The sequence below is a fragment of the Equus asinus genome, chromosome 11 (genome assembly GCF_041296235.1).
Source record: "Equus asinus isolate D_3611 breed Donkey chromosome 11, EquAss-T2T_v2, whole genome shotgun sequence".
Lineage (NCBI taxonomy): Eukaryota > Metazoa > Chordata > Mammalia > Perissodactyla > Equidae > Equus > Equus asinus.
In genome coordinates, this window is record NC_091800.1 from 13720328 (window position 1) to 13745699 (window position 25372).

General features: G+C 37.1%; 1 protein-coding gene across 8 annotated transcripts in view; it reads left to right on the top strand.

Annotated features, from left to right (window-relative positions):
- Positions 1-25372, top strand: part of FRY (FRY microtubule binding protein) — a 407136-nt gene that overhangs the window by 253292 nt on the left and 128472 nt on the right. For all 8 annotated transcript variants that reach the window (XM_070520479.1, XM_070520478.1, XM_070520476.1 and 5 more), the window contains 7 exons: positions 5024-5192; positions 7813-7905; positions 8000-8098; positions 9765-9866; positions 20061-20164; positions 20612-20720; positions 22382-22468. In XM_070520479.1, coding sequence (XP_070376580.1) covers positions 5024-5192; positions 7813-7905; positions 8000-8098; positions 9765-9866; positions 20061-20164; positions 20612-20720; positions 22382-22468 — 763 coding nt within the window. The remainder of the gene's footprint in view (positions 1-5023; positions 5193-7812; positions 7906-7999; positions 8099-9764; positions 9867-20060; positions 20165-20611; positions 20721-22381; positions 22469-25372) is intronic.

The window sequence follows — 25372 nt, forward strand, 5'->3', positions numbered from 1 at the left end:
GTGAGTGGGAAAATTCCATTCTAGAATGTCCCTTTACTATAGACCTTACTTAATTCAGCTGAGCTAAAAATGTCCCAGACTCTGTCATGGAAACAAGTCGGGGGGAACATTCTCATTGCTAAATTTATCTGGCCCCATAACACTACTTAGCAGGCTAGCACAAAGTGGTATTAGCCTATTAGGAATAATATGCTTCTTCCAAAAGTGATGTCACATCCTATTTGCCTGTCTTCATCTTATTCAGCCCTGAGGCAAATCAGGCAAGATCCTGAATGCCTAGGTTAGGCAACAGGAGCCAGAGACGTAATGTGAATCTAAGCCAAGAGGTCAGTTTAAAGCCACAGTGATGCCCTGAGCCTTGTGAAATGCAACCCTCAGAAAGAGATTTTTATCTTCAAGAGATAGAATGTCCTAACTCAGTAGCATGGAAATACCCAATTTATCCAAAAACAAAATTTAGAAAAAGTACTTACTCAGCAACCTTACCAAGCTGAAACAGACAAGAACTCAGGAAACAAACCCAAAAAAAATCCCTGACATCACTTATTTAATATAACCCAGTTTATCTATTCATCTTGACTACCTATTTTTTCTAACACATGAAACATCAGCGTTAGATGGAAGAGAAGCAGATACATGACTCCAGTGAGAAATATCAAGCTCAAAGACTGACAGCCACAGAGAGGAAAGAAAAACTGGCAAAGCATACATAAGAAGTAAACAAGAGAGTTGTCTGGGCCATTTTGCATGAGACTATAGTGTACTTTCATTACAGCCCATTGTAATAATTGCAGTTCATAAGTCATCAAGAAAAAAAAATGCATTTTGAAGAGATTTCCATTGCAACTGAATAGTAAAAGTATTGGCATTTTGAAGGGATAAGTTGCAATTATCTGGTAAATTAATTTGTGTGTGTCTACTTCATTCCTAGAAAAGATCAGAAAAATGAATTCTTAATATGTTTTTTTGGCTGATTTGTCAAACCCTGAAACTCTCAACTATTCCTTTGTAATTCCTTTCTAATTATCCCAGCATCATTCTCTTATGCTATCATTTGGAAAGTTTAATATGCCAAAAATGACTTTTTGTGTCTGACTTAGTTTTTGTGAATTATGCATACCAATATCGCTTACTATAGAATGACCTTCCTTAGCCACATTGATTTTGAGTTGGTTGTGAGTAAGTAGAGAAACAGTGACACAATTAAGCAACATTCTAAGGTTGTAGGAATTTCCATATTAGGTCAGATTTATGATCCACCAAGCCAGTGTTTTCTTGCCAACGGTGGCTTTTTTATTTTCGTGACATCAGTATTTGTCTATCTGTTGCAATAGTAGATATAAGAAATGCCTCAATTTGGACAATGCTCCAATGCTTTCCAGTCACAAGAGAATCCCTTGGCCAGTAATATAGAGTAATTGCAATGATATATTCTCAACCAATCATTGTGTAGTTATCCTTTATTGATAGGTAGTATAATCTGAAACTGGTATCATATTACAAATTATCACATTCCTTCCTTCTCATAGGTACATCAAGACCATTACTTTATCACTGCCTTAGAAGAGTAGCTTGCTTTGTTCTCAGGGGGAGAAGAAAGGATGTATGCTTATCTGGTATGGGGTGGTTATCTTTTTTTAAAATAAACTTGAGTAATATAATAATTCTAATTTTAGGTTTTATATCTAGTTCCCAGTGGTAATGCATATGAAATATTTTCTTCGTTATTTCTTTAGTTATTAATACCTAGTTTGTTCTTTAAGTTTTAGCAGGATCACTATTTTTAATCCTACTAATGATAATGCACTTAATTCCTGTCATCAAGGGAAAATTTTTTTGCTCTTAAATCATATTCACCCATAGTGTTGACTTTCTCGAAGTCAGCTAAGTTAAAATTAAATTTTTAAAGGTATATTTTTTGGTTAAAATCTGATATATTCATTTAAATAGTGATGATTGGCTTCTAAGATTCATAAATTTCAAAACTGCTTTCTCTTTATATAATATAATCTTAATGTATATATTCTTATATTCTCACGTTTATAATATGTACTATACATTTTAAAGCAGAAGTTTATTTTTATGGGAATGTTATAGTATACCAAAGATTGGACTAATCATTTAGTTACTACAGACATTGCTAAACTCTCAAGACATGGTCATTGAAAAGAAATTTATTTTTCCCTAAAATTATTTTAAGGGAAAGTAGATTTTAAGTACAAATAGATTTTTGGATTATTTTAATGCTAAAATAATATATTTATGTCATTTGGGACTTTTTTAAAGCAAAAGATAGCCATATTTATTTTTAAATGAGAAATAAATAGACTTTTCGCCACTAACTCATGAGAATATTGAAATAGTGAATTATACAAATAACCTGCCTTTTCCTACCTCTCCTTGTTTTAGTCATGGATTAGAAATGGAAAACAAACTTTCCTAAATATCATGTGGTCTTTAAAATAATATAACTCTAACCTGTAAGATCGCTTTTTCCTTTTAAACTCTCACACTTCAAAATTAAAACCATAGGTAGTTTTTTCACTGTTCAGAAATAACAGGAATTAAAATACAATTTTTAAAAATCTAGTTTGGAATTATTAAATTTTTATAATCTAGATTGAAAGTGTCACTTCCATTGCTTTGCCATGCCTTTTCTGCTTCCTACCCTTTATCCATCTTCCCCTCAACTCAAATCCCCTCTGAAATCTTCTCCAATTATCCAGCTAGAAAGAGCCCCTTCATTCTCCAATGCCCTGTTGCCTCTTTAGCTATGTTACTCACATAAAAGGCAATATGAAATATGAGAAAGTGATCTGGCCTGGGGCATTCAGCGTCGCTGAAGGATCAGAGTGATCTAGGCAAAGTGCCAGGCACATGCTAATAAGTCTCATAAATAATAATAATAGTTATTATTCTTATTCTTCTTATTATTATTATTATTCACGTGTCTCATGGTCGTTGCTACATAGTTTTATCTTCCCAATTAAACTGTACACCATTCTAGTGAGAGCAGGGACTACATTTCATAGTTCATGATTGCATCAGAAGACCTACCTAGGTTTGAGCCTCTTCTTTGTCACTTTGATCTTCCAAATCTATTTCTTCATTTGGAATGGAAATGCATTCACTGCCTGACTCAATGGATTGTTGTGAAGATAAAATGTGAAAGAATATAATGTGCATAAAATGTAAAACATCTTACAAATGCATCTCATAGTTATTCCTAGTCTAGACCAGTGATTCATAAACTTTAGCAGGTCAGAATCACTTATAGGACTTGTTAAACAAGATTACTGAACCCACCCCCAGAGTTTCTTATTTAGTAACTATAAGGTAGGGCCAGAGAATGTATATTTCTCACAGGTTCTTAAGTGCTGCTGCTGCTGCTGCTGATCTGGGGACTACACTTTGAGAACGACTGTTCTCGACATACTATAGCATAGAGATTAAGAGTAAGGACTCCAGAGCCAGACACTTGGTTTAAAATTCTGGTTCCACCATGTACCAGCTGTGTCACTTTATCACATTATGAAATCTCTGCCTCAAATTCCTCTTCTGTAAAAAGAGTGTAATCATGGTTCCCTATAAGAGATGAGCTCTGTGTAAGGTTCACTGAACTTTGCCTGGTATATCGTAAGTGCTGTCTGTCTACTTGCTGCTATCATCATCATCCGTTTTTTTTCTATAAGAAGTAGAAAAGAATTATGACATTGGAATTTGGAATTTATGTTTTCACTCCATTGCCTTCTTAAAACCTTTTTAATTGTGAATATATATAGCAAGCATAAATAAAAATCCGTAAATTAAAAAAAAAACAATTTTAACAAATTGTTACCAAGTGAACACCATGTAACCTCCTCTACCCAAGTCAAAAACTAGAAAATTGCCATTCTCACGAGGTGCCTTATGCCCAACTTGCCAGTCATACACCTTTTGTGTTGGCTTTGGGTGAAACAATGTCTGTGTGTTTTCTGCCTGCTTTATTTGTCCTAAAATTTCTTCTTTGAGGCGTCAAGAGTTTTTGTTCCAAACTTCTGGGATTTCATTAGTTGGCCTTTAACTTTTATAATCATAATTACCCTCTGTAATCATGCTTTGCTCCTAATCGACCCTTTCCACTACAGGGGACCTCAGGCTGATAGTCTCAGGAAGCAATGTGTCTTAGAAAGCTTTCCTTGTTTTTTCTTTTTTTAACTAATAGTCAAACCAGCCACCTCAGGAATAGTTTGGATAACTTGTGTGGGTATGTTCCTTTAGGCTTAGGTACTCTGAAGATCTGCTACTACTTTCCATCCTCTTAGGATCTATTCTTTTCTTAATCCTATAGGATAATGTCATTGTAATTAATATTATTACTTACAAATATTATTTTACTTTCAAATAAAACAAATACCTTAAGTTTCTTGGGGACTGTGTCCTTTTAGTTGTGAAACCCCACACATGTAGTAGAGAGCTTATTCATCTTTCAGATCTGATTTGAATTTTCCTATTACTATATTTTCCTTCAACCTAAAAATATTTTTTTCAATAATCATTAACCTAAAACTATAAAAGAAACAATAACAGAAAACTTTAGAAGTGGATGTAGGAATGTTTCTTGGCATTATTTGCTGTCACTGTCAGAAATAGCTGGCCTAGTATGTTGTTGCTTATATGCTCACAATTGGATACCTAGGCCCTTGGGTCTGCAAGTATGTTGGAAATTGCTAAGACTGAAGACATGGAGCTTTTCCTCATGCTCATTTTAAGAGCTAGACCATTTTGAGAAGGTCTAAATAACCCTGGATTTTCTCCCTAGCCTGAAGGAGATGTTGAGCATCTCATAGAATAAGAGAAGAAACGAGAAGATTGGACTCTTCACCAAATCCCCAATATCAAATCCTTACAAAATGACAGCCATTGTACTTCAACTGATTTGAAGGCTCCCCGTCACTGTGCCTTGCCACTCCTAGATGCTGGAGGCCTCCGTTAGTCACCTTCCTACCCATTATTTGATAAATCACTCATGTTCTCTTCTTAGATTCCCCGCTGTGAAGAAGAAATTTATGGCAGAGCTGAAAGAATTACGGCACAAAGAGCAGAGCCCATATGTTGTTCAAAGCATTATCAGCTTGATAATGGGGATGAAATTCTTTCGAATTAAGATGTATCCAGTGGAGGACTTTGAGGCCTCTCTTCAGTTTATGCAGGTAATGTCTTGGGCAGAAGAACTAAGGGACAAACAACTTGAGCAACTCCCTCCATCAAAATGACTGACCTGGAATGTGAAAATCCATTCTCTTGTCAATGTGGGAAAAAGTCCTACTTTTTCCTCAATAATTCAAAAAAATGCTTTGTACCCAAATAACAGAGTTGCAGGCACATAATTTCATTTCTAAACTTTCATATCATCTTTGGAGTAGGGTGTACAGTGAAATGTCTTATTCATTGACTTTTTTCTCTTTTTTAACCATCAGCTACCTATTGTTCTGTGAATTAAAAGATAGCTCATTTTTTTATTGTTTAGGACTGATAGCATTAAGTTGGCTATGTTAACATTCATAGCATTAGAACTTTAAATAATGAAGAAATCTTTTTTATTCGTACTATAAAAAGGAATCAACCTTTAAAAAATCAGCAAACTATACAAGTTTTGGTGTCTAGTACACAGTGTGCCTCATTATGTGTGAACCAAAGAATTATTGCAAATGTGGATTTCACAGAAGGTGCAGCTTATTAAGTTCTAAAAACTTTAGTATCTGAAGGGATTTTTCTAATGTTGCTGTGAATTAGATTTAGTGAGGTTCTTAATCAGTAAAAAGCTTAGATATAGGGGTTATGAACATGGGCTGTACCACTTCATACCCACTAGGATGGCTATAAAAGATAGACAACAGCGAGTGCTGGTGAGGAAATTAGAACCCTCATACACTGCTGGTGGGAATGTAAAGTGGCAGAGAAGCTTTGGGAAACAGTTTGGCAGTTCCCCAAATGGTTAAATCTAGAATTACTCCATAATCCAGCAACTCCACTTCTAGGTGTATATCAAAGAGAAATGAAAATATATGCCCATACAAAAATTTGAATGCAAATGTTCATAGCAGCATTATTCATAACAGCAAAGGAGTGGGTACAACCCAAATGTCCATCAACTGATGAATGGATAAACAAAATGTGGTATAGCCATACAAGGGAATATTTTTTGGGCGAAAAAGGAATGAAGTACTGATATATGGATGGACCTTGAAAATATTATGCTAAGAGAAAGAAGTCAGACACAAAAGGCCACAGATTATATGATTCCAATTTACTTGAAAAGTCTAGAATTGGCAAATCCATAGAGATAGAAAGTATATTAGCAGTTGCATAGGGCTAGAGGAGAGGGATGTCAATGGGAAGGTTGGGGATGACTGCTAAGGGGTGCAAGATTTGGGGAGGGATAATGAAAAGATTCTAAATTTGATTGTGGTGATAGATGTACAACTGTGAATATACTAAAAGTCATTGAATTGTACACTTTAAATGGGCAAATTGCATGGTACGTGAACTAATATCTCAATAAAGCAGTTTTAAAAAAAAAGGAACATAGGCCATGTATCAGACTTCTTGGGTTTGAATTCAAGCTTCAGCACTTAACTAGCTCTGCGACCTTGGGCAAGTCACACTTAATCCCTCCCAGCGTTGTCTGCAAAGTGGTCTTAATGACACTAACCTTAGAAGGTGGTTCTGAAGATTCTTGGCACATGGTAAGCACTCAGTAACTGTAAACTATTTTTATCCCTCTCTCATACTAATAAATTGTGTGTCTATGTACTTGAATGATGATTTGAGGGAGAGTTTACATACATATGCAAAATAATGTAGGAAAAGGGCCACAATTCTGGGAACCATAAAGCTCCATTCTGTATTCTGTCTCAATGGCTTTCCATGCTGGCAATGCCTGCCTTAGATGCATGTCTTAATATGATATTGATACACTGGGGACTTTATTAACTGTTGTTGGCAATGGTTCCAATGTTGACTGAAAATAAGTGGTAATAGCTAATATAGATATTAGCATGTTATCAAAAATACGTGTAGCCTTGGACTCTTCCGTGCAAACAATACCTAATAAAGACCACAGTAAGTTATTATCAAAAAGGCCAGGAAGGAGAAAGGGGCTGGCAGAATTCTGGACAGGCCAATTTTCCTAATAAATAATTCCCTGGGCAACCAAAAATACACTTTCATAGACAGTAGTCCACAGGCAAAGACATCGTTGCTTGAGGAACTATTCGAAAGGTTTCCTTGTCTGAGATGGGGAGGGAAGCATTCCAGACTTGCTTATGAAACTAGCTGAATGATAAACACACCTAAAATGTCAGGGCTAACAAGTAAACAGCTCAGGGCTCTCAGGGCCTAAAATGAGTTTAATCTCCTCTGCCTCTCTTCCCATGTTTACCTTCTCTGGGGATCTGTGTTTGTGGGTTAATCAAGGACCCGGGGGTCCACACAGTAGGTAGTCAATATAAATTTCTTGGAAATGAATGACTGAAGGAATCACCCATTAAGTCAGTGGATGAATGTCTGTGTGCTAGTTATAGATGCTTTGTCCTTTTAGCATAGTGATCTGAGATAAAAGTAGGAAGAGAGTGAGAAAACCAGCCTTGCACTGGGATCTTTGTGAACTTAAATATAAATACTTCGATCCAGTGATTTTTTTAGTAGATTGTGGAATATGCTATGTTAGTATGTATGATTGAATTAAGAGCTATTTACTTAAATTTGTTTAAGTACTTTTTATATGCACATTTCAATCTATTCTCCCTCTACTCTTTCTCTACTTCCTAGGAATGTGCACATTATTTCCTTGAGGTCAAAGACAAAGATATCAAGCATGCCTTGGCTGGGCTTTTTGTTGAAATTCTTGTTCCAGTTGCTGCCGTGAGTTACATTTTCACTTTTAAGAACTTCTTCAAATTGGATTAGAAAATCAACAATTTCATTAACATAATATTAACATGTATCTCTATTTCAGGCTGTTAAAAATGAAGTCAATGTTCCCTGCCTTAGAAACTTTGTTGAAAGCCTATATGATACCACGCTGGAACTTTCTTCTCGAAAGAAGCATTCCTTGGTTAGTAACTATGAGAAAATCCAAAACATAAAACTTCAGACACTAAAATTCCTAGGCTGAAATCTATTTGAGAATCCTAAGAGTTCCACAGATGGGAGAATTACCTACAGCTCCCTTAAAAAGAGTTAGCATTTCAAAATTTGGAGTTTGTGCTTAGTGTTGACCATGATTGAATCATGGTAATATGAGGGGGTTAGACCATGTCACCTGAGATGACCCTTCTAGTCCTGAGGATTCTGTTGTTTATTTTCAATATTGGCTTAACTTGATTTTTGTTTTAATTTCTGAGGTTTTATTCCAATCTGAAGGCTAAAGTTTATAATAACAGTTTCTCTTCTCAATCCCCAGGAGTCTTCACTGGCTAATTGCTATCCTGATATTCAGAATTAAAATGGAACCAGGCTGGAAAAGGAGTTGGGAGACAGACAGTTGCCCATAGGAAAGATTCTCTGAAGGCTGCGAAAGCTTTTGTACTGAAGAGCAGCATAGAAAAGCCTTTTAAACTACCCCAACCTTTTGCCCTTAGTGGTAAATAAGGCTCTGGTTTAAGAGTTGGCAAGCATATAGCAGCTGTAATTTGTGATAGTATAGAGGAAGCAGGTTGCTTAGGTAGCCGGTAGCTAGCATAGTTTATGCTAGTCTTCAAAGTATGAACATTGCCACCATTATTTGAGCATGTCCTCCGAGTTACTTTGCTGGCAATGGTGACAAATTTGCTCATTTGTCTATGTTCTGTGGTCATTGTGACTATCTGCTTGGCTTTTTTCTTTTTCTTTTTTTTTTTTTTTAGATTACTGGCTGGAATTAGAGTTGTGCTCAATGTTAGCAGTAGTTCAAAGTCAGTTTAAACCTAAGTTAGTGGATTGCTAAGCACTGAATCTCACTGTGGCAATTGTTTTTTGCTAATTCAAGTTAATGTATGAGCCAGTTATATTTTTGTCTAAATCTTCACCAGCCTTAATTTGTTGGGGAGCCATAAACTTGTATGCTGTCTATCTGGTTCGGTAAAATGGTGATGGATTCTGCGTATATATTTTTTGGGTGGCCGCTCATTAGCTTTTCTGTCTTCCCCAGTTGCTGTGGGAAACCGGCCCAGTTAGACAGGAAAAGCACAGTAACACCTCTGTTTATTCGGTCGTAAGCAAATTCCTCCTGTGGTTAAATTTGTCTTGGAGGAATTTACCAGTGCAATAACATTTCTTTTAGGAATCTTCCTTAATTACAGGAAAATTGCATGCAAAAGAAAATATATACACCTATCTCTAAGACAGGGACAAACTAGTAGATGTTTATGAGCACAAAGGCTCAGAACATTTTCAAAATTATTGTCTTCCTGCTTTTTTCCTGAAGATTGAGAGTGATCTGAGTGAGTTTGTTTTTAAAATTCGTGAGTGAAGACTAAATCAGTGATTCTACTTATTGTACATGAAACTTATTATACACTATACATAACTCTAGATTATTCCATCTTTGTCATCAGAAAGCATTTGCGAGATGCCCACCTCTGCATGGCATCCATAGGGCCTTGTTGTCTTATAAGGCATCCTGTTTATTCTGGCCCATACAGCCCACAGAGGGAGCTGGATGTGTGGTGGTTCCAGAGAACGTGTGTTACCTGGCTTGTGGTAATATAAATCATCTGTGATCTCATCTTCTTTCTCCTCAGGCCCTGTACCCCCTGGTGACCTGTCTGCTCTGTGTCAGTCAGAAGCAGCTGTTCCTGAACAGGTGGCACATTTTCCTCAACAACTGCTTATCCAACCTTAAAGTTAGTATTTGTCAGCTCAAAAAAGTCTTTTATAAAAATATATATGAGTCTTAGGCTGGTATATGTGCTTTTGAGAGTGATTCTTGAAGTCTGTGGAGGAATTATCATGTATACTGGAATAATGAAAAAAACATTAATAAGGGTTCTCCTTGTTAAATATAGTCCGTTTTAGAAGGTGACTAGGGATAAGAGAAATGACTTCAAATTTGGGGAAAAAGTCTTTTCTAGTAAGGATCACTTTGAAGGTAGAATTAAGTGTCCCTTTATATGCATCTGTTGTCATATTTCATCTAAATGATTTTATAAAACGGAGGCCACTCTTCACTGGCAGAGTCGTGTGAATTGATTTTAGAAGCTCACCTGTACCTCCTTCCTCCTTCTTCTGCCCCCTCCAGCCTAAGAAAATATTTGGGGGAAAAAGTTCCATTCTGTGGGAGGATTGAGCTAGCAACAGAGAACACTTATTTCCTGTCACTGTGATTTGTGATTATTTGAAGGTTTTCAATTCAAGCCCCATGACAGTCGGTGAGTCCTAAGCATTCACTGAACAGCTGCTCCCAGGTCGGAGGCACAGGGGCTGGGCCACGTGAGGGATAGTCATGGTCCCTGAAACTGAGGACCTGCAGTGAAAACAACTGTAATGAATAGCTTATTGGCTTGATAACTTTAAAGAGGTAAACATATTTTAAGTTTTAGTGACCTATTCATAAAACACAATTAAATGAAAACCATCCCTAATATAAGTGCAAATAGCATATATTTTTCATAATTATTCCCCATTGTGTCCAAAGATGTTGAATTTCTTTTACAAGTTTGATATTTGCTTCTTTAGAATTTTTTAACTATACTTAGTTGTAAAACTATGTGTGTGCTTCTACATGTTGCCTTGTCTTTTTTGTTCTGAAACACTTTAATTTGGTGAAACGATTAAGATTAATTATATTATTTTGGCGTTTACCATAATTACACAATAACCTGCATTAGAGTTGTTTTAAGCACCAGCTATGTACTGGCTCTAAAAGCTGATTGTGAAATCCAAGATTAGAATCATTCATTTTCTTCAAATTGGCAGTGAAACATAATAGCAGTGGATATAGAATTAAGCTTTTAAGTATTCTGAAAGACAAAATGCTTTTCAGGGTTATCAACCATTATGTAATGGCCACTTTTAGATCTTTTCTTTAGGGATTTTCTTTAGGGATTTATCCATCTGTCATTCACCTCTAGCATGCAGCCCAATGTCATTTTTTTATTATTTGGTCCACTTTGAAGTTATCCAGTTATTAGTTCCACTTAAACATATTTTTCCCCCTCTTACATGTTACACAAATAGAAAGTGGTCATTTTGTTCAAAACAAAAAAGAAATGGTTAAGAACATCCATAGTGCATTTTTCTTTATATATTATGCTGCATATGTTTTGATGAATTTTTGTTAGAGTTAAAATAATATCTTGCATGACAATTTAATATTGTGACCAAAAAAGACCAAAAGTTTTTTGTCAAAGTTGCTTTTGAAATATAGCAGCACAATCTTATTTTGGAACTTAATTGCTTCAAAGTTAGAATATTATTTGGAGCTCTGGTCAAAGCCAGCAAAATGACTTAATAACAGGATTATAAATGGCTCTGGAGAGAAGCGGGGCTGCACACTGATGATGCTTCCCTATGCAAACATTTCAAACATCAGGATGTCTAAAAGAGAAATGCAATAAGACCAGAGAGAATATAGAGAGTCAATAGCATAGAGAGACTGAACCACATTCCAGAATTCAATTCAACTCATGGTAGTTATGAAGTGCTCCCTGTGTGAGGGAAGGTGCTGGAAGTGGGAAAGATGGGGAAGTCAAGTCATAGGTATAGAATAGAGTCCCTATCCTTGAGAACCTTAGCATTTCACTAGGGGATATGTAATGAAGTTTCAAAATGCATGATCCAGACAGTCAGGGATGTAAGAATGGGGAGTAGGGAGATACGTGCGCCATTTGCAGAGTCTTGTACCCCAGGAAGCATGAAACAGGTGGTTATTAGGGAAAGTAAAGGCAATGATGTTTTACTTTATGGATAATAAATTGTTGGAATTCATCACCCCAAGTCTAAAAGATATAAAAAGATCCTTGATGAATTACAATTAGAATAAAATTGTATCACATATATTTAGAACTAAACCCAGTAAGTTTTAAATGGGACCATTTTAAAATGCCATAAATATAGAGAAAACCTTCCAAACCTCCTCACGAGTCCTCAATAGGGAAGAAATACCTGAAGTATGTTAGTTACCATGGCTTCAGAAGTATGCTTTGTCTTGAATACCTTCAGTAATTTATGGGATTTAGAGCCAACTATATCATTTTATAAAGGACCAGCAAACTAACTCTTCCCGCTATTCCCATTCCCCCTTTTTCCCTCCAGCATCCTTCTCGCTTGTGTCCCCCTCCCCTACACAGGCTTAAGTATAATGAACCTAGTGTTTGAACCCTGCATGTGGAACTTGGTAGCCATCTTTGATGTGTTCTGCAGAGCTGAGTCATCAAGGTGGCAGCTTGACATATAGCAGAATAGGAGTGTGTATGAGCATGAAAAGTCTGTTGCTTTCAAAGTAAACAAGCTCTCAGATCCAACGCTCATTTAATGTCAGTGACCTGGTTTATCCTCAGCATTGGTCTGTCAGAAGCAGGCTGCTTTGGTGACACAAACTTGAAGACTTTATTAACACTTAGTTAACTCGGTCATTCATATATTAGCAATATAGCGTTGTAAAGTGATGAGAAATTTATGGCACCTTCTCATCACAACATTGATATCTTTCAGGAGCTCTTGGTCAGTGGTGACCAATACTATTTTCTTCTATGTATTTTAAGTCAGAATCTGAGCGTATTAAGCTATAAAAAAATGATACATTCCCTTCACATCTGCCATAATATACCTAATTCTGAAAAAAGGAAATGTGTTTTGAAAACTTGATTTAATCGTATTTTTAATTTTTGTTATGAATCCCCACTTATTAATAGTTCTTTCAAAATGTAGTATTTATTAAGTGTTCATAATAATTACGTGCTAGCTTCTTATCCTTCGAAATGGATGTACTTGGGAGAATTTTACTTCTTTTCTTTTACAATAATGGATATAATATACCACTGAGGTCCAGATTATAAAAACAAAACAAAGCCAAAAAGTAAACCTCAAAAGCTAAGAAATGTATTTACTCTGTGGGTAATAACAACAACAGAAGATCTGTTATGAGCTTCATTAATTGAAGATCTGTTATGAGATAGGCCAGTGGTAGGGGCTTTGCATACAATGTCACAGACTATCCTGACAATGTCACTGGCTGCACTGAGCTTTCCTGTATATTATTTATGTTTTTCTAAAAATGTTGCTCAGATAGCAATACTTCACCTGAAGGTTAGACATTAGTCAGCCTAGTTTCATAGTCCTAGAAACCAAAGTACAGAATTAAAAATGATTCTCCTTTCATCTCAGTCACTGCTTGTGCTAAGACTTGAATATATTCACTTGTTCAGTCAGTTGATGGGTCAACAGTTCTTTACAAGAAGTGTACCAGGTGCTGTTCTAGGTGTGGGAATAGCGATGAATAAGACAGTAACACTCTCTGTTCTCTTAGACCTTGTAATTTAGTGCAGGAGACAGACAATAAACAAGTAAACAACTGCATTAGAAAAGAAACTTCAGATAGTGATAACTGCTATAAAGAAAATCAAATAGGATATTATGATAGAGGATGACTCATTTAGGAGGGCAGGGGAGGGAGGGTACAAGGAAGGCCTCTTGATTTCCACTGAGAGTCTCAAAAAGAATATAGTTGTCATAAATGTATTTGATGAAACTTGTCTTCAGCATTTAATATGTATTTGTGTGTAATAATCACAATGAAGTTTAAGGAGTGCTTTTTACTTAACTTTTCATATAATAGTAAAGGTATTAATAATATCTTTATTTTATAAATGGGGATATTGAGTAATATATTAATGGTTCCACAGTCGTTGCTGGAATGCATTAAAATGTATGGCACCATTTATTTTAAAAGAACTACTATTTTCTTTGTAAATGTCAAATTTAAACGGTACAATATTAGCTTTTTTTTTTGATAAGGAAGATTCACCGTGAGCTCACATCCATTGCCAATCACCCTCTTTTTTGTTGTTGTTTAATTTTAGGAAGATTAGCTCTGAGCTAACATCTGTGCCAATCTTCCTCTATTTTTTATATGTGGGATGCCTCCACAGCATGGCTGATGAGTGGAGTAGGTCTGCGCCCAGGATCCAAACCCATGAACCCAGGCCACCAAAGCAGAATGCATAAACTTTAACCACTCAGCCACTGGGCCAGCCCCAATATTAGGTTTTTTAAATATTAATTTTCAAGAAGTAGTTATTCTGCTTTGATGTTAACTTCATTTCTAGAAACTTGAGAAAATCTCTTATCATCTAAGTTTCAGATCTGTCAAAGGGACATTTCAAAGTGGAATTTATAAATTCTAATAGTGCATGTAAACTGGGTCTAAAAATTAGTGATCAGATGACAAGTGTATTACTTTCCATGAAGGCCTTTATTATTCAGCCATTGAATAGAAAAATAATCTCTGTAAATTGTTGGTATGGTAATTTTAGAGGTTATCCTAAATGATAGCACATATATTATTTGGATAATACAGTCATCAAAAAGAGTGAATTATGATCAAAGCAAATTGATTCAAGTATCAAAAGGAAATGCCAAATAGGAGAAAAGTCTTGACTGTGATGTGCAATGACATATAACAGAAAGAAGTAGATTTATTCCAATGGCTTTAGTTGAAATGGAAGAGAAGACTAGAAGGTATTTGAGTATAACAAGTTCAATAGATGACTAAAATTATTTATCTGTCTATGTCAATAGATCATTACCTTAGCATGCATGAGTGTCTCCAAGGAAGCCCATTACAAATGCAATTTCTTGCAACCTACCTCCAGAGATTCTGGTTTAGAATGTCTGAGGTGCAGCCAAGGAATCTACTTAAGAAACCCAGGTGACTTGGTGCAAATGGTCAGCTGATGGACCTTGAGAAATATTGGTCCGTCCAATGACCCTACCACCAGCCAAGTTATCAGTAAATTCATTTCTCCCTACTTGTTACTATTAACACTGAATTGCTTTAAGTGAATCAAAAGCAAAATTTAAAGAAGGTGGGGGCCAGCCTGGTGGTGCAGTAGCTAAGTTCATTAGTTCCTCTTTAGCATCCTGGGCTTCATGGGTTCAGATCCCAGGAGGGGATCCTCAAGCCACTGTTCCTCAAGCCACGCTGTGCCAGGGTCCCACGTACAAAATGGAGGAAGATTGTTACAGATATTAGCTCAGGGACGATCTTCCTCAAGCAAAAAGGCAAAGATTGGCAATAGATGTTAGCTCAGGGCCAATCTTCCTCACCAAATAAATAAATACTAAAATAAAATAAAGAAGGTGGGCATGGTGTTGGGCAGGCTGACATGTCGCATAAGTGTGTCAGTGACCAGCAGTGAGATGAGATGCAGAGGCCTAGGGAAGATCCACTCTGAAGCCTACTAGTTTCTTAAACAATTCTGTCAATGTAACTTCAGAGACATAATAAATACATTAATTGTTGGTTGATTAATTAGTGGAAAAGCAGATTCCAATGGGAAAATAGTCTTTCAATCTTGAAGTAGAGATCTTTGACAGAGAAGTCCGTGGTTTGAGACATATGCCAAAAATGTCTACATCCTGAAAATATATCTTGAGCCCCTCTTATGTTAGCTGCTATTGAAATGCAAAGACAAAGAGGAAGAAGTCCTGTTTTCAAGTAGAGTGCAGTCTGGTAGGTGGCAGTAGCATATATCTGAGCAGCCTCCATATAGTATTAAACTGAAGGAGAAAAATTAATGCTCTGAAGACGTTAGAGCCAGATTGCCTAGTGTCAAATTCTGGCTCTACCACTTATTAGCCCCTCTGTGCCTTTATCTCCTCATCTGGCAAGTGAGAACAATAACAGTATCTACCTTATATGTTGTTGTGAGAATTAAAATGAGTTAATGTACATGCAGCTTTGATGACAATGCCTCATATAATAAGCACCATGTAACATATACATTCCAGTTTCTGAGAAAACAGTACGTATTGGAGCAGAAGTCAGTTCCTATCCCAGCTGTCATTTACTGGCCTCATCACTTTGAGCAAGTCGTTTGGCCTCTCTCAATGAGAAAAATCCCTCAACTGATGTCATAGTATGTGAAAATACTTTTGAAATATCAAAATGCCATACAAGTGTAAGATGTTTAGTAATATCATTATATCATGTAGATTAGCTTCAGCTGTAGACCAAGAGTTGCCTTTTGTATAAGTTTTGTATAAAGAAATCTGGCTTATGCATCAGGTTGTTCAGCTACTCCCCTGAGGTTGCTTTTTCTTAATTTGATATTTACTGATAACCAGCTGTAATGGCAGTCACTGAGGACACAAAGATGAACAAACCAAAATTCCTGGAGCTTACAGTTTGGTAGTCAACATACAAGTAAACAGAGAGAACAGCATTCTAGAAGACAGAGAGCAGGGGCACTTGGCAGTCTCTGGGGTGGAGGAAGGAGTGGAGGGGCAGAGGAGTGTAATAGAGGAGATGACATCTAACTGAATCTTGCCAGGGATCGGGAATTTTCCAAGTCGACCAAGGGTAAGAAGGCATTCCAGGCATTCAGGGAAATGCAGAAGGGGAGTTAGGGCATGGGGTGCACCTCGCCCAAGGTGGAGGCTGGAGGTGGTAATGGGGGGCCAGGTCACAAAGGCCCCTCGTGTTCCACATCGTGGAATGTGGATGTTGTCCAGGATCTGATCAGAAGCCACTTAGGGACTTTAAATGCAGGGAGGTGAACCATCACATTTGCAGTTTCAGAATGTCGCTTGTCAGTGCGGAGAGTGGAAGTAAGGTGAGGAAGTCATTCTGGGAGTCAGCTGCAGCCATCTGTGATATCATCTTGAAATGCTGAAAACCACTTACCAGTGCAGGATCCAAGGGTAAAATAAAATAAAAACTTAAGTCAGCCATTTGCTTCTCAGTCTCTGTGGGAGCATAAATAGGCAATCTCAGAGATAGTCTAAGGGGGAAAGAACATCGGTCACAGCAAGATGCACCAAAAAGATAATCGTGGGTACAGGAACAGAAAAAGTATAAAAGAGGCTGAAGTTAAACAGAAGACGGTAAAATGAATCGTTTAAACTAGAGATCTCAGTTAAGCTCCTCATTGAAACTTTGATGATACTCGTCCTACCCCATCAGGTTTACAACATGAGATAAGGCACATGAGAGAAATTTGAATGATACACTATGGAAACAAAAAATACTTTATATACTATACCAATAAAGGGAAATCACAAAGGCAGAAACATTTCCACTAGAATGGAAGCTCCCTGAAGCCAGGGACTACATGTCCCTTGCTTGCTGCTAGATCCTGGTGCCTTGTACATAATAATAGGTACTATGGGCAGCAACAGTGTCAAGTGCCCTATATGCTTTAACTTATTTAGTTCTCATAACACTTCTAGGAGGGAGGGAAGATTATCACAGACGGGGAACGTCAGGCCCAGAGAGATTAAGGAACTTGCCTGAGGTTGGCCACCTCACTAACAAATTGAAGAGCAAGGATGGATTCAAATCCAAACAGTGTATGTCTAGGGTCTGCTTTTAACCACCACGTAAGGACATCATAGACATTTGCTGATTTGGAGGGATTCGAGGAAAGATAATTAGAATTCCCAAAATTTTTAAATGATGGAATATATTAAATACAACTTTTACTGGTTCAGTAGTTTACTAAAGTTCTTTATGTAATGAGAACATTCAACAAATTATAAGGTATATCATACGTGTTTTACTAACAGGCGAAAAATGATCCTTTATGTGTAAATGTATGATTCTAAAAAGTTGGGGCTTTTTTTTCCCTGGAGCCCAAAAAACGAGTTATAAAGCTTATTTGGAAGAATAAACATGCAAAAATATCTAGAAAAACTCTAAAAATAGAAAGGAAAGAAAAAAGAGCAGTGGATGGTGGAAGGTAGGCCATGCCAGATAGTAAAACACATTTTGAAGCCTCAAAAATTAAAATGATGTGGTATTAGGACATGAATAGACGGCTAACAGAACAAAAAAGAAGTCCAGAAAGAGACCAAAATGCATATAGAAGTTTAGAATTTTACAGTAATGATCACACTAAAAACTTATTTTGACTACATAGACATAAGAAATCTATCTTTCCTAAATCTAAAAAACTGCTCCCTAGAGTGTTTTCCATAGAATTTGTTTCTGTGACTCATCTTTATTCAGTAAATAGTTTAAGGTGAACTTTATCCTTGATAATCTCTAAACAATTATGAATTCTAACAAAATCATCAGTACCCAAATTATCTACACTAAGAATAAAACAGCTAAAACAATTATGACAAGATAAATAAATGAATAAGGGAAGAGAAGTAACATAAAAGCAAAAGACCTTTAAGAGAGTTAAGAGTGATTTTGAAAGACTGTTTAGCAAACATTTATCAGTCCCCCACAGAATGGCAGGAATTCTAACAGATGTCAGGGGGAAATAATGCCCTTCCTTTCAGATGTCTAAACAAGACCCTATGTAAAGAGTTGAAGGGCTATGCCAGAGGTTTGTGTGAGGGTCAGGGGACCCTCAGGAGGGAATAGTTAGTTTTAATGGGGTTCAGGATATTGGGGAGGAACAGAGAAGTCTGCATGAAGGAGGGGACATTCAAGTAGACTATAAGGGAGTAGAGTTCACCTTAAGGATGCAAGGCAGATAGGGGACTGAGGGGAACCCCCTCCTGACACAGAAATGGAATAAACATGGCCTAGCTAGAGTTTAGGGAGCTTGTGGGAGAATAACAGGAGGGGAGGCAGAAAAGGTAGGCTAGAGCCACATATTGACTGGTCAGGTATGCTGTGCCGAGAAATGATAACTTGATCCCATAGGCATCAGGGAAGCCACCCAATCTGTGATTTGTAAATCAAGAGGAATATGACTTGTGTAAGGTAGGACAGTGGGGAGGGAATCAAGTCCCTCCTCTCTGGCCTATTTTTTGTCTCCTGGAAGCTGGCAGATGTGCCACAGCTGGTCTCCATGCATCTCCTTCTTTCCCCACACTGCAGACTAGGACTTCTTTCATGGTTTCTTAGTGGCCTCCTGTCACTATCATGAGAACCCTGGTCCCCTTATTGAGTAGGGTATGTAGGGTTCCTCAGGTGACCCCTGCCTTCCTCTCCAGCCTCTTCAGCCACTGTTCATTCACCTGGCCCTAGGCACTGGCATGCAAACTATTCCCAGGTTCTGAAACATGACCCCTCTCACCAGCTCTCTTAGTTCCACGTACTGTTGCCTTTGCCTAAAATGCTCTCCTTCCCCATCATTTTTTTTTTTTTACATCATTCAAAGTTTCTAGTGCCAAGCACAGTACCTGGCCCAGTGTAGCCACTCAAATGTTTGTTGAAGGAACGAATGAGTAAATGAATGGACTAAAGTTCATCTGAGTTTTTGTCTGCCCCTGGAAACCTTTCCTGACCTCTCTCATTGGGTTTGCCATAGGTTGCCCTAATTTCCATTCTGTAGTTCCTGTCCCTACCAGTTTTTCCTTCTCTCTTAGAGATGATTGTTTGTTATCTGTCTCCCATCCCCCACGGAGTGTGAACGTCTTGGGGAAAAGGATTATCTTTTACCTCTATATCTCAGATTCTAGCACGGTGCCTACTACACATTGGTCTCACTAAGTGTTGGAGGGGAGTTAGATGGGAGGTGAGGGGGAAGATTCAGGGAATCAAAGCAATAGCAGTATTTACAAGGGCATAATCAACGATAGAAAAAACAGACTGATCTCCTCTTGGTGCTAGGAGATACAGGTTCCCTAGGGCTGGAGGAAGAAGGTAATCTCAAGTATTCACCTTGGCAAAGGAGAGAATGACATGAGTTCCCATAGAACTACTCTGTCCCTCCCCATGGCTATTTGGGTCCCTCTTCATAGATCATTTACCCAATGGGCACTGGGAGGCAAGTACCCCATAAGTCCCAGATGATGCAGTGTGTCTCGTAGGCACCCTGCCACCTACCTGGGGCCCTCCATTTCCAGGCATTCAGAAAAGAATAATCTCCAGACATCACCATTTAATCTACAATCTTACATCTTGGTTTCTATTGTAGAATAAAGACCCCAAGATGGCTCGAGTTGCACTGGAATCTCTGTACAGATTACTTTGGGTTTACATGATTCGAATTAAATGTGAAAGCAACACAGCTACTCAGAGGTAAGAAGCTGGCTTGGGTTAATGGTAACCACACACTCAGCCAGTGGAGAGGGTGTTTTGTTTTATTGCTACCTATGCTGACCATACTAGAAGCTGTTCAAACCTGACAGTTTCTAAAAGGTCTAAATCCTAAGGACATTTTCAGGCTTTCCTTGGTCATTGGCTCAGCAGCCATTACAGAAACTCCAGCCTCTGCCAAGTTTCGTGTCCAGGGCTGCATTTGCCTCTTTAACAAAGGAAACGGCTATAATTTTCCAACTGCCCTTAGTTTTCCAGAAAAACTTTTCGTAGAGTAATTATGCTAATGGAAAAGGGATGAAGTGGTTTGTTTTCTTTTTCTGAATTCTCTCTGATACTTAGATAAGATGAAACATCTGCCATTTTCCCTTAAAGAACTGGAGCTCAGCCAATCTTGCTTGTTTTCTCTTTTTTCCCCTTATCTTTCAGCCGTCTTATAACCATCATCACAACGCTTTTCCCCAAAGGGTCCCGTGGTGTGGTGCCAAGGGACATGCCTCTGAACATCTTTGTGAAAATCATCCAGTTCATTGCCCAGGTAATGGAGAAACTTCTGGCACTGAGAGTCCTCTAATTGCCTTGAAGTAGCCAGTCTCCTTCTTATGAAGTACTAACAGATGAAGAGTCTAAAATAATATCTTACATGTATAGACTTTTTAGAATGGTTTTGCAAGTGTTTCTACACATAGTTTTCTTTTCTTTTTTTTTTTTTTTTTTGCTTCAGAACAAATCGTGACATGGATATGTCACGTGTTTTCAGCGTTTGGCAAATGAAGTAACTGAGAGACAGAGTTTAAGTGACTCATCTAAGGTCACAGAACCTATTAGCAAAAGTCTCTTGACTCTTACTCCTTGTTTTTTCCTGATTCTCTGTGCTGGATTCTGTAAGTCAGTAGGAAGCGAAGAGTCTGATGTTTGGAGGAAATCAAAAGAAGACAATTTAGTGAAGTTTGAGGAGTAAATAATCTCTAACTTTCACCCTTTGAAAATAAGAATGTAATAGGAATATTAGCATTTATCAAGCACTTACTCTTTGCCAAGAACTGTTCCAAGCACTTTACATGTACTGCTTTACTTAAACACGGGGTCCAATAATATTAAACATAGTTTTTAGTATTTATTGTACTATTTAGACCCAAGATTTTGACTTTTTAAAACACTATGTGAGTAAATGGTTTTACCCCACGTTTGACTTCCTGTGATTTACAGAGGAAAATGAAAATACAATTTTTCCAGTTCAACCTCTGCCATGCACCAGCTCTATTACCCTTAAGCCAGTCAGAGAACATCTTATTTCTCAGTTTCTTTGTCTGTAAAATGTAGGTGAAAATGCTTTCCCACTATACCTCAGAATGTTGTGTGGATAAAGAGAAATAATAGGCATGAAAATACTGTTGAGTTACAATTGATATTGATGTAAAGACATAAGGTTCAATTGTTACTTCACAGACTATTGAATATATGATATCTCTTTGGGTTTTTGGTATAATGAAATGCCTCTGTAATATTTGTGCTTAGGGAAAGGACATTATATGCTTTGCAGGCGGATAAATTAATGTAACTTTTCTACATGTAGAGATCATGTGGCTGAGAATGTACTTTTATTATTCTGGAATATGTTGTATAAAATGAACCTGTCATATCTTGGTAGCCACTGCCTCAAATTATTAGAACCTCACTTAAACTTTCTCATTTAAGTAACCTAAATATGCCTTATTTGATGACTGTTCATTTCACTTGCAGAATTGTCTATTACAATATGAGCCAAAGGATTTGTAATGTTAGAAAATGGTCGTTTTGCAGTATTATTTTCAAAAATACATTTTAAACTGAATTTCAAGAAGCTATCAGCATCTGTAGTACAAGCATAAAGAGTTTGGACTCTCTATAAGCCCAGAGACACCAAGTGTTTTGGTTTTTCACTTTTTTGGTTTTTTGTCGTTAGTCATTCTGTTCTTTAGGGGCTAATTGTGTATATTATATAATGAAGGCATCTCTGCATGCCACCCAAAAACAAAAGCAGCTCCACCACAGGTTAGGATGGGCATAGTCCTCCTTCAGGGACTCCCTGTGAGCCATAAAACTGAGCAGAACCTCTCTTCTTTGAGCAGCCACCTGTTTGGTGCATATGATGAAAACAGATATTTTACGTTGAATTTGTATTTTAACACTTGCTTTGTTTTCTCTTTTTCACTATAGGAGCGTTTAGATTTTGCAATGAAAGAAATCATTTTTGATTTTCTTTGTGTGGGGAAACCAGCAAAGGCTTTCAGTCTCAATCCAGAGGTATGAATGATCCTCCTGTGTACTCCTAACAGAGCATGCATTGGCAGAGCCATACCTGTGCTCTGCAACTTTGGGAAATGGAGTGAAGGACATTTTTCTAAAAAGCCTTCTATTTATTTCTGTCCGTGTTATTTGACTAAATAGTAGAGATGATGGAATTTCAGAAGTAAGGTTTTGGATGAATAGACTTAGAATGATGAAAGGTTGATGTGCTACCATATTCTGTTGTTGTATAACAGAGTTAACCTTGCCCAAAAAGATCGTCTGTCACTACCAGCCAGGTTGTTTTATTTTAGAAAAGTCAGTACTTTTTCTTATAATTATTTTGATGCAGATTAACAGGTTGAATATTGGGAAGTGATGAAACAGAGAAGAATAAATACATGTAATAGTAAAATACTAAAACACAGTGGGATTAAATAAATAATGTATGAATATACGTTCCTGTGGAAGCATCCCAACTAAAGGGCCAGGCGGATCATAGAAATGAATGTGTCATGGGTATGATATACAACGTGGAGTGTTGGGGCCTGTGCCAATGAAAAGCACAGTCAATTTTAAACTTTTAAAAACATGATTGGCCAAGAGAACTATGCCTGGCAAGCTGCCTCTTTGCAGCCCTTTCCCTATGAGATTGTAGAAGGAATACTGAACCCGAAGTCAGCAAAGTTGGATTTGCCACTGGCCTCAGGTTCTACCACTTTTACTAGCTATATGACATTTGCCTTCTGAACTTCATCTTTTTTTTTTTACCAGTAAAATGAACAGAATACTTTTCTAGATCTCCTTGCAAAATTATATTGATATTACAAACTCATAAGCAAAAAGAAGTGAAATAAATTGCACACCATAAAAAATTTTTTAAAAAGATTGTTGCCATCATCAGATATTATCTGGCTCCTTCATTCTGTCAATGAGGAAGGAAGCCCAGAGCCCAAAGGCTCGAAAGAGGCAGCTGGTTAGTCACAAAAGGGAAGGCAGGTCTCTGGCATCCTCTTGCTCCTTCCCACCACATCCTGCATTCTCTTCTTGGTGCTAAGGTTGCCACATGTCTAGGGACAGCCCAAGAAGCCTCAAAATGGGAGTTTCTGTCTGGTGTCTAATGACATCACAGGCTTCTTGAATTGCTGTAGCCAGTGAGTGAGGAGAGGGAGGGTAAAGCCAATGCAAAGCCAGGGCATTTTGGCTCGAAGGAAGCCCAGGGCCCAAATAGTAGAGTCTTCTCTTGCTCGGGAATTATGGCTCCAGGTTATTTCAATGGATAAAGGATAGTCTTTCCAATAAATGATGCTGAACAATTGGACATCTCCTTGCAAAATAATGAACTTCGACCCGTAATTTGCACTGTAAGCAAAAATTAACTCAAAATGAATCATAAACCTAAATGTGAAATCCAGCATTATAAATCTTCCAGAAGAAAACATAAAATTTTTGTGAGCTTCAGTTAGGCAAAAATTTCTTAGGATACAAAAAACATAAATTACAAAATAATAAGTTGATAAATTGAACACCATCGAAATAAAAAATGTCTGAGCTTTAAAAGATACTATAGATTAATATTAACTGTTAATAAATTATAAAGCCACAGACTGGGAAAAAGTGTTTGCAAAACACATATTGACAAAGCACTTCTATCCAGGATATATAAGGAACTCTCACAACTCAACAATAAGAAAATAACCCAGTTTTTTAAATGGGCAAAATGAACAGCCTTTCCACCAAAGAAGAGATACAAATGGCCAATAAGTGCATGAAAAGATGTTCAACATTATTAGTCATTAGGGAAATGCTAATTAAAACCACAATGAGATATGCTGAGAAAGGATACAGAACAACTGGAACTTCATACTATTTTAGTGAAAATGCAAAAAGGTACAACCACTTTAGAAAACAGTTTGGCAGTTTCTTATAAGGTTAAACATACACTTACCATATGATCTAGAAATTATCCAAGAGAAATTAAAACGTGTCCACAAAGGTTTGAACAAATATTTATAGCAGCTTTGTTCATAATCACTAAAAACAGGAAAGCAACTCATGTTCAACAACTGTCTAAACAAATCATGAATCATCAATACAATAGAATACCATTCAGCAATAAAAAGGAACAAATTACTGATATTGCCGCAACATCTCCAAAGCATTACGCTAAGTGAAAGAAGCCAGACACAAAAGGCTATGTAGTGTTTGATTCCATTTATATCACACTCTGGAAAAGACAAAATTGTAGGGAGAAATTAAACAATGATTGTCAGGTGCTGGGGTTGGGAGAGGCATGGGGGAGCTTTTTGGGATGATGGAAATATTTTGTATCTTGACTGTGATGGTGATTATCTGACTCTGTATGTTTCTCAAAACTCAGAGAACTACACAACTAAAAGGAGTGGATTTTACTACATGTGAATTATATCTCAGTAAACTTGACTTTAAAAAAAATAACATGGAGATTCTAGCCTATCTTATATATTTGCCAGCAGGAACTTTTCAGACATTTTCTCTAATCCTCACTATAGCCCTGTATGACCAATAGGTATAATTACCCTCATTTTATAGAAAGGAAGCTGACACTTGGTCTTGGAAAAGTTAAGTAATTTCTCAAGACCAGACAAATCATAAAGGGGTAATACATGATGCAAACCTATAAAAATATTTTTTAAAAATTATTTTTGAAATTAAGTTCAAAATATATGTCTCAAATTATCGCATCTTACTTCTTCGCTTGGTATTGTCCAGAGGGAAGTAAAACTAAGAGAACTGGCAAGGATGGTTCATAAATTAGATAATCCACTTGTAAATAACTGAGGCTTGACCATTATGTCAATCCATGGTTATTCTGTTGGTACTGTGTTTCCTGAATTGAATATTATACTTCCTCACCCAAAACGATGCTGTGTCTTGGGAAAA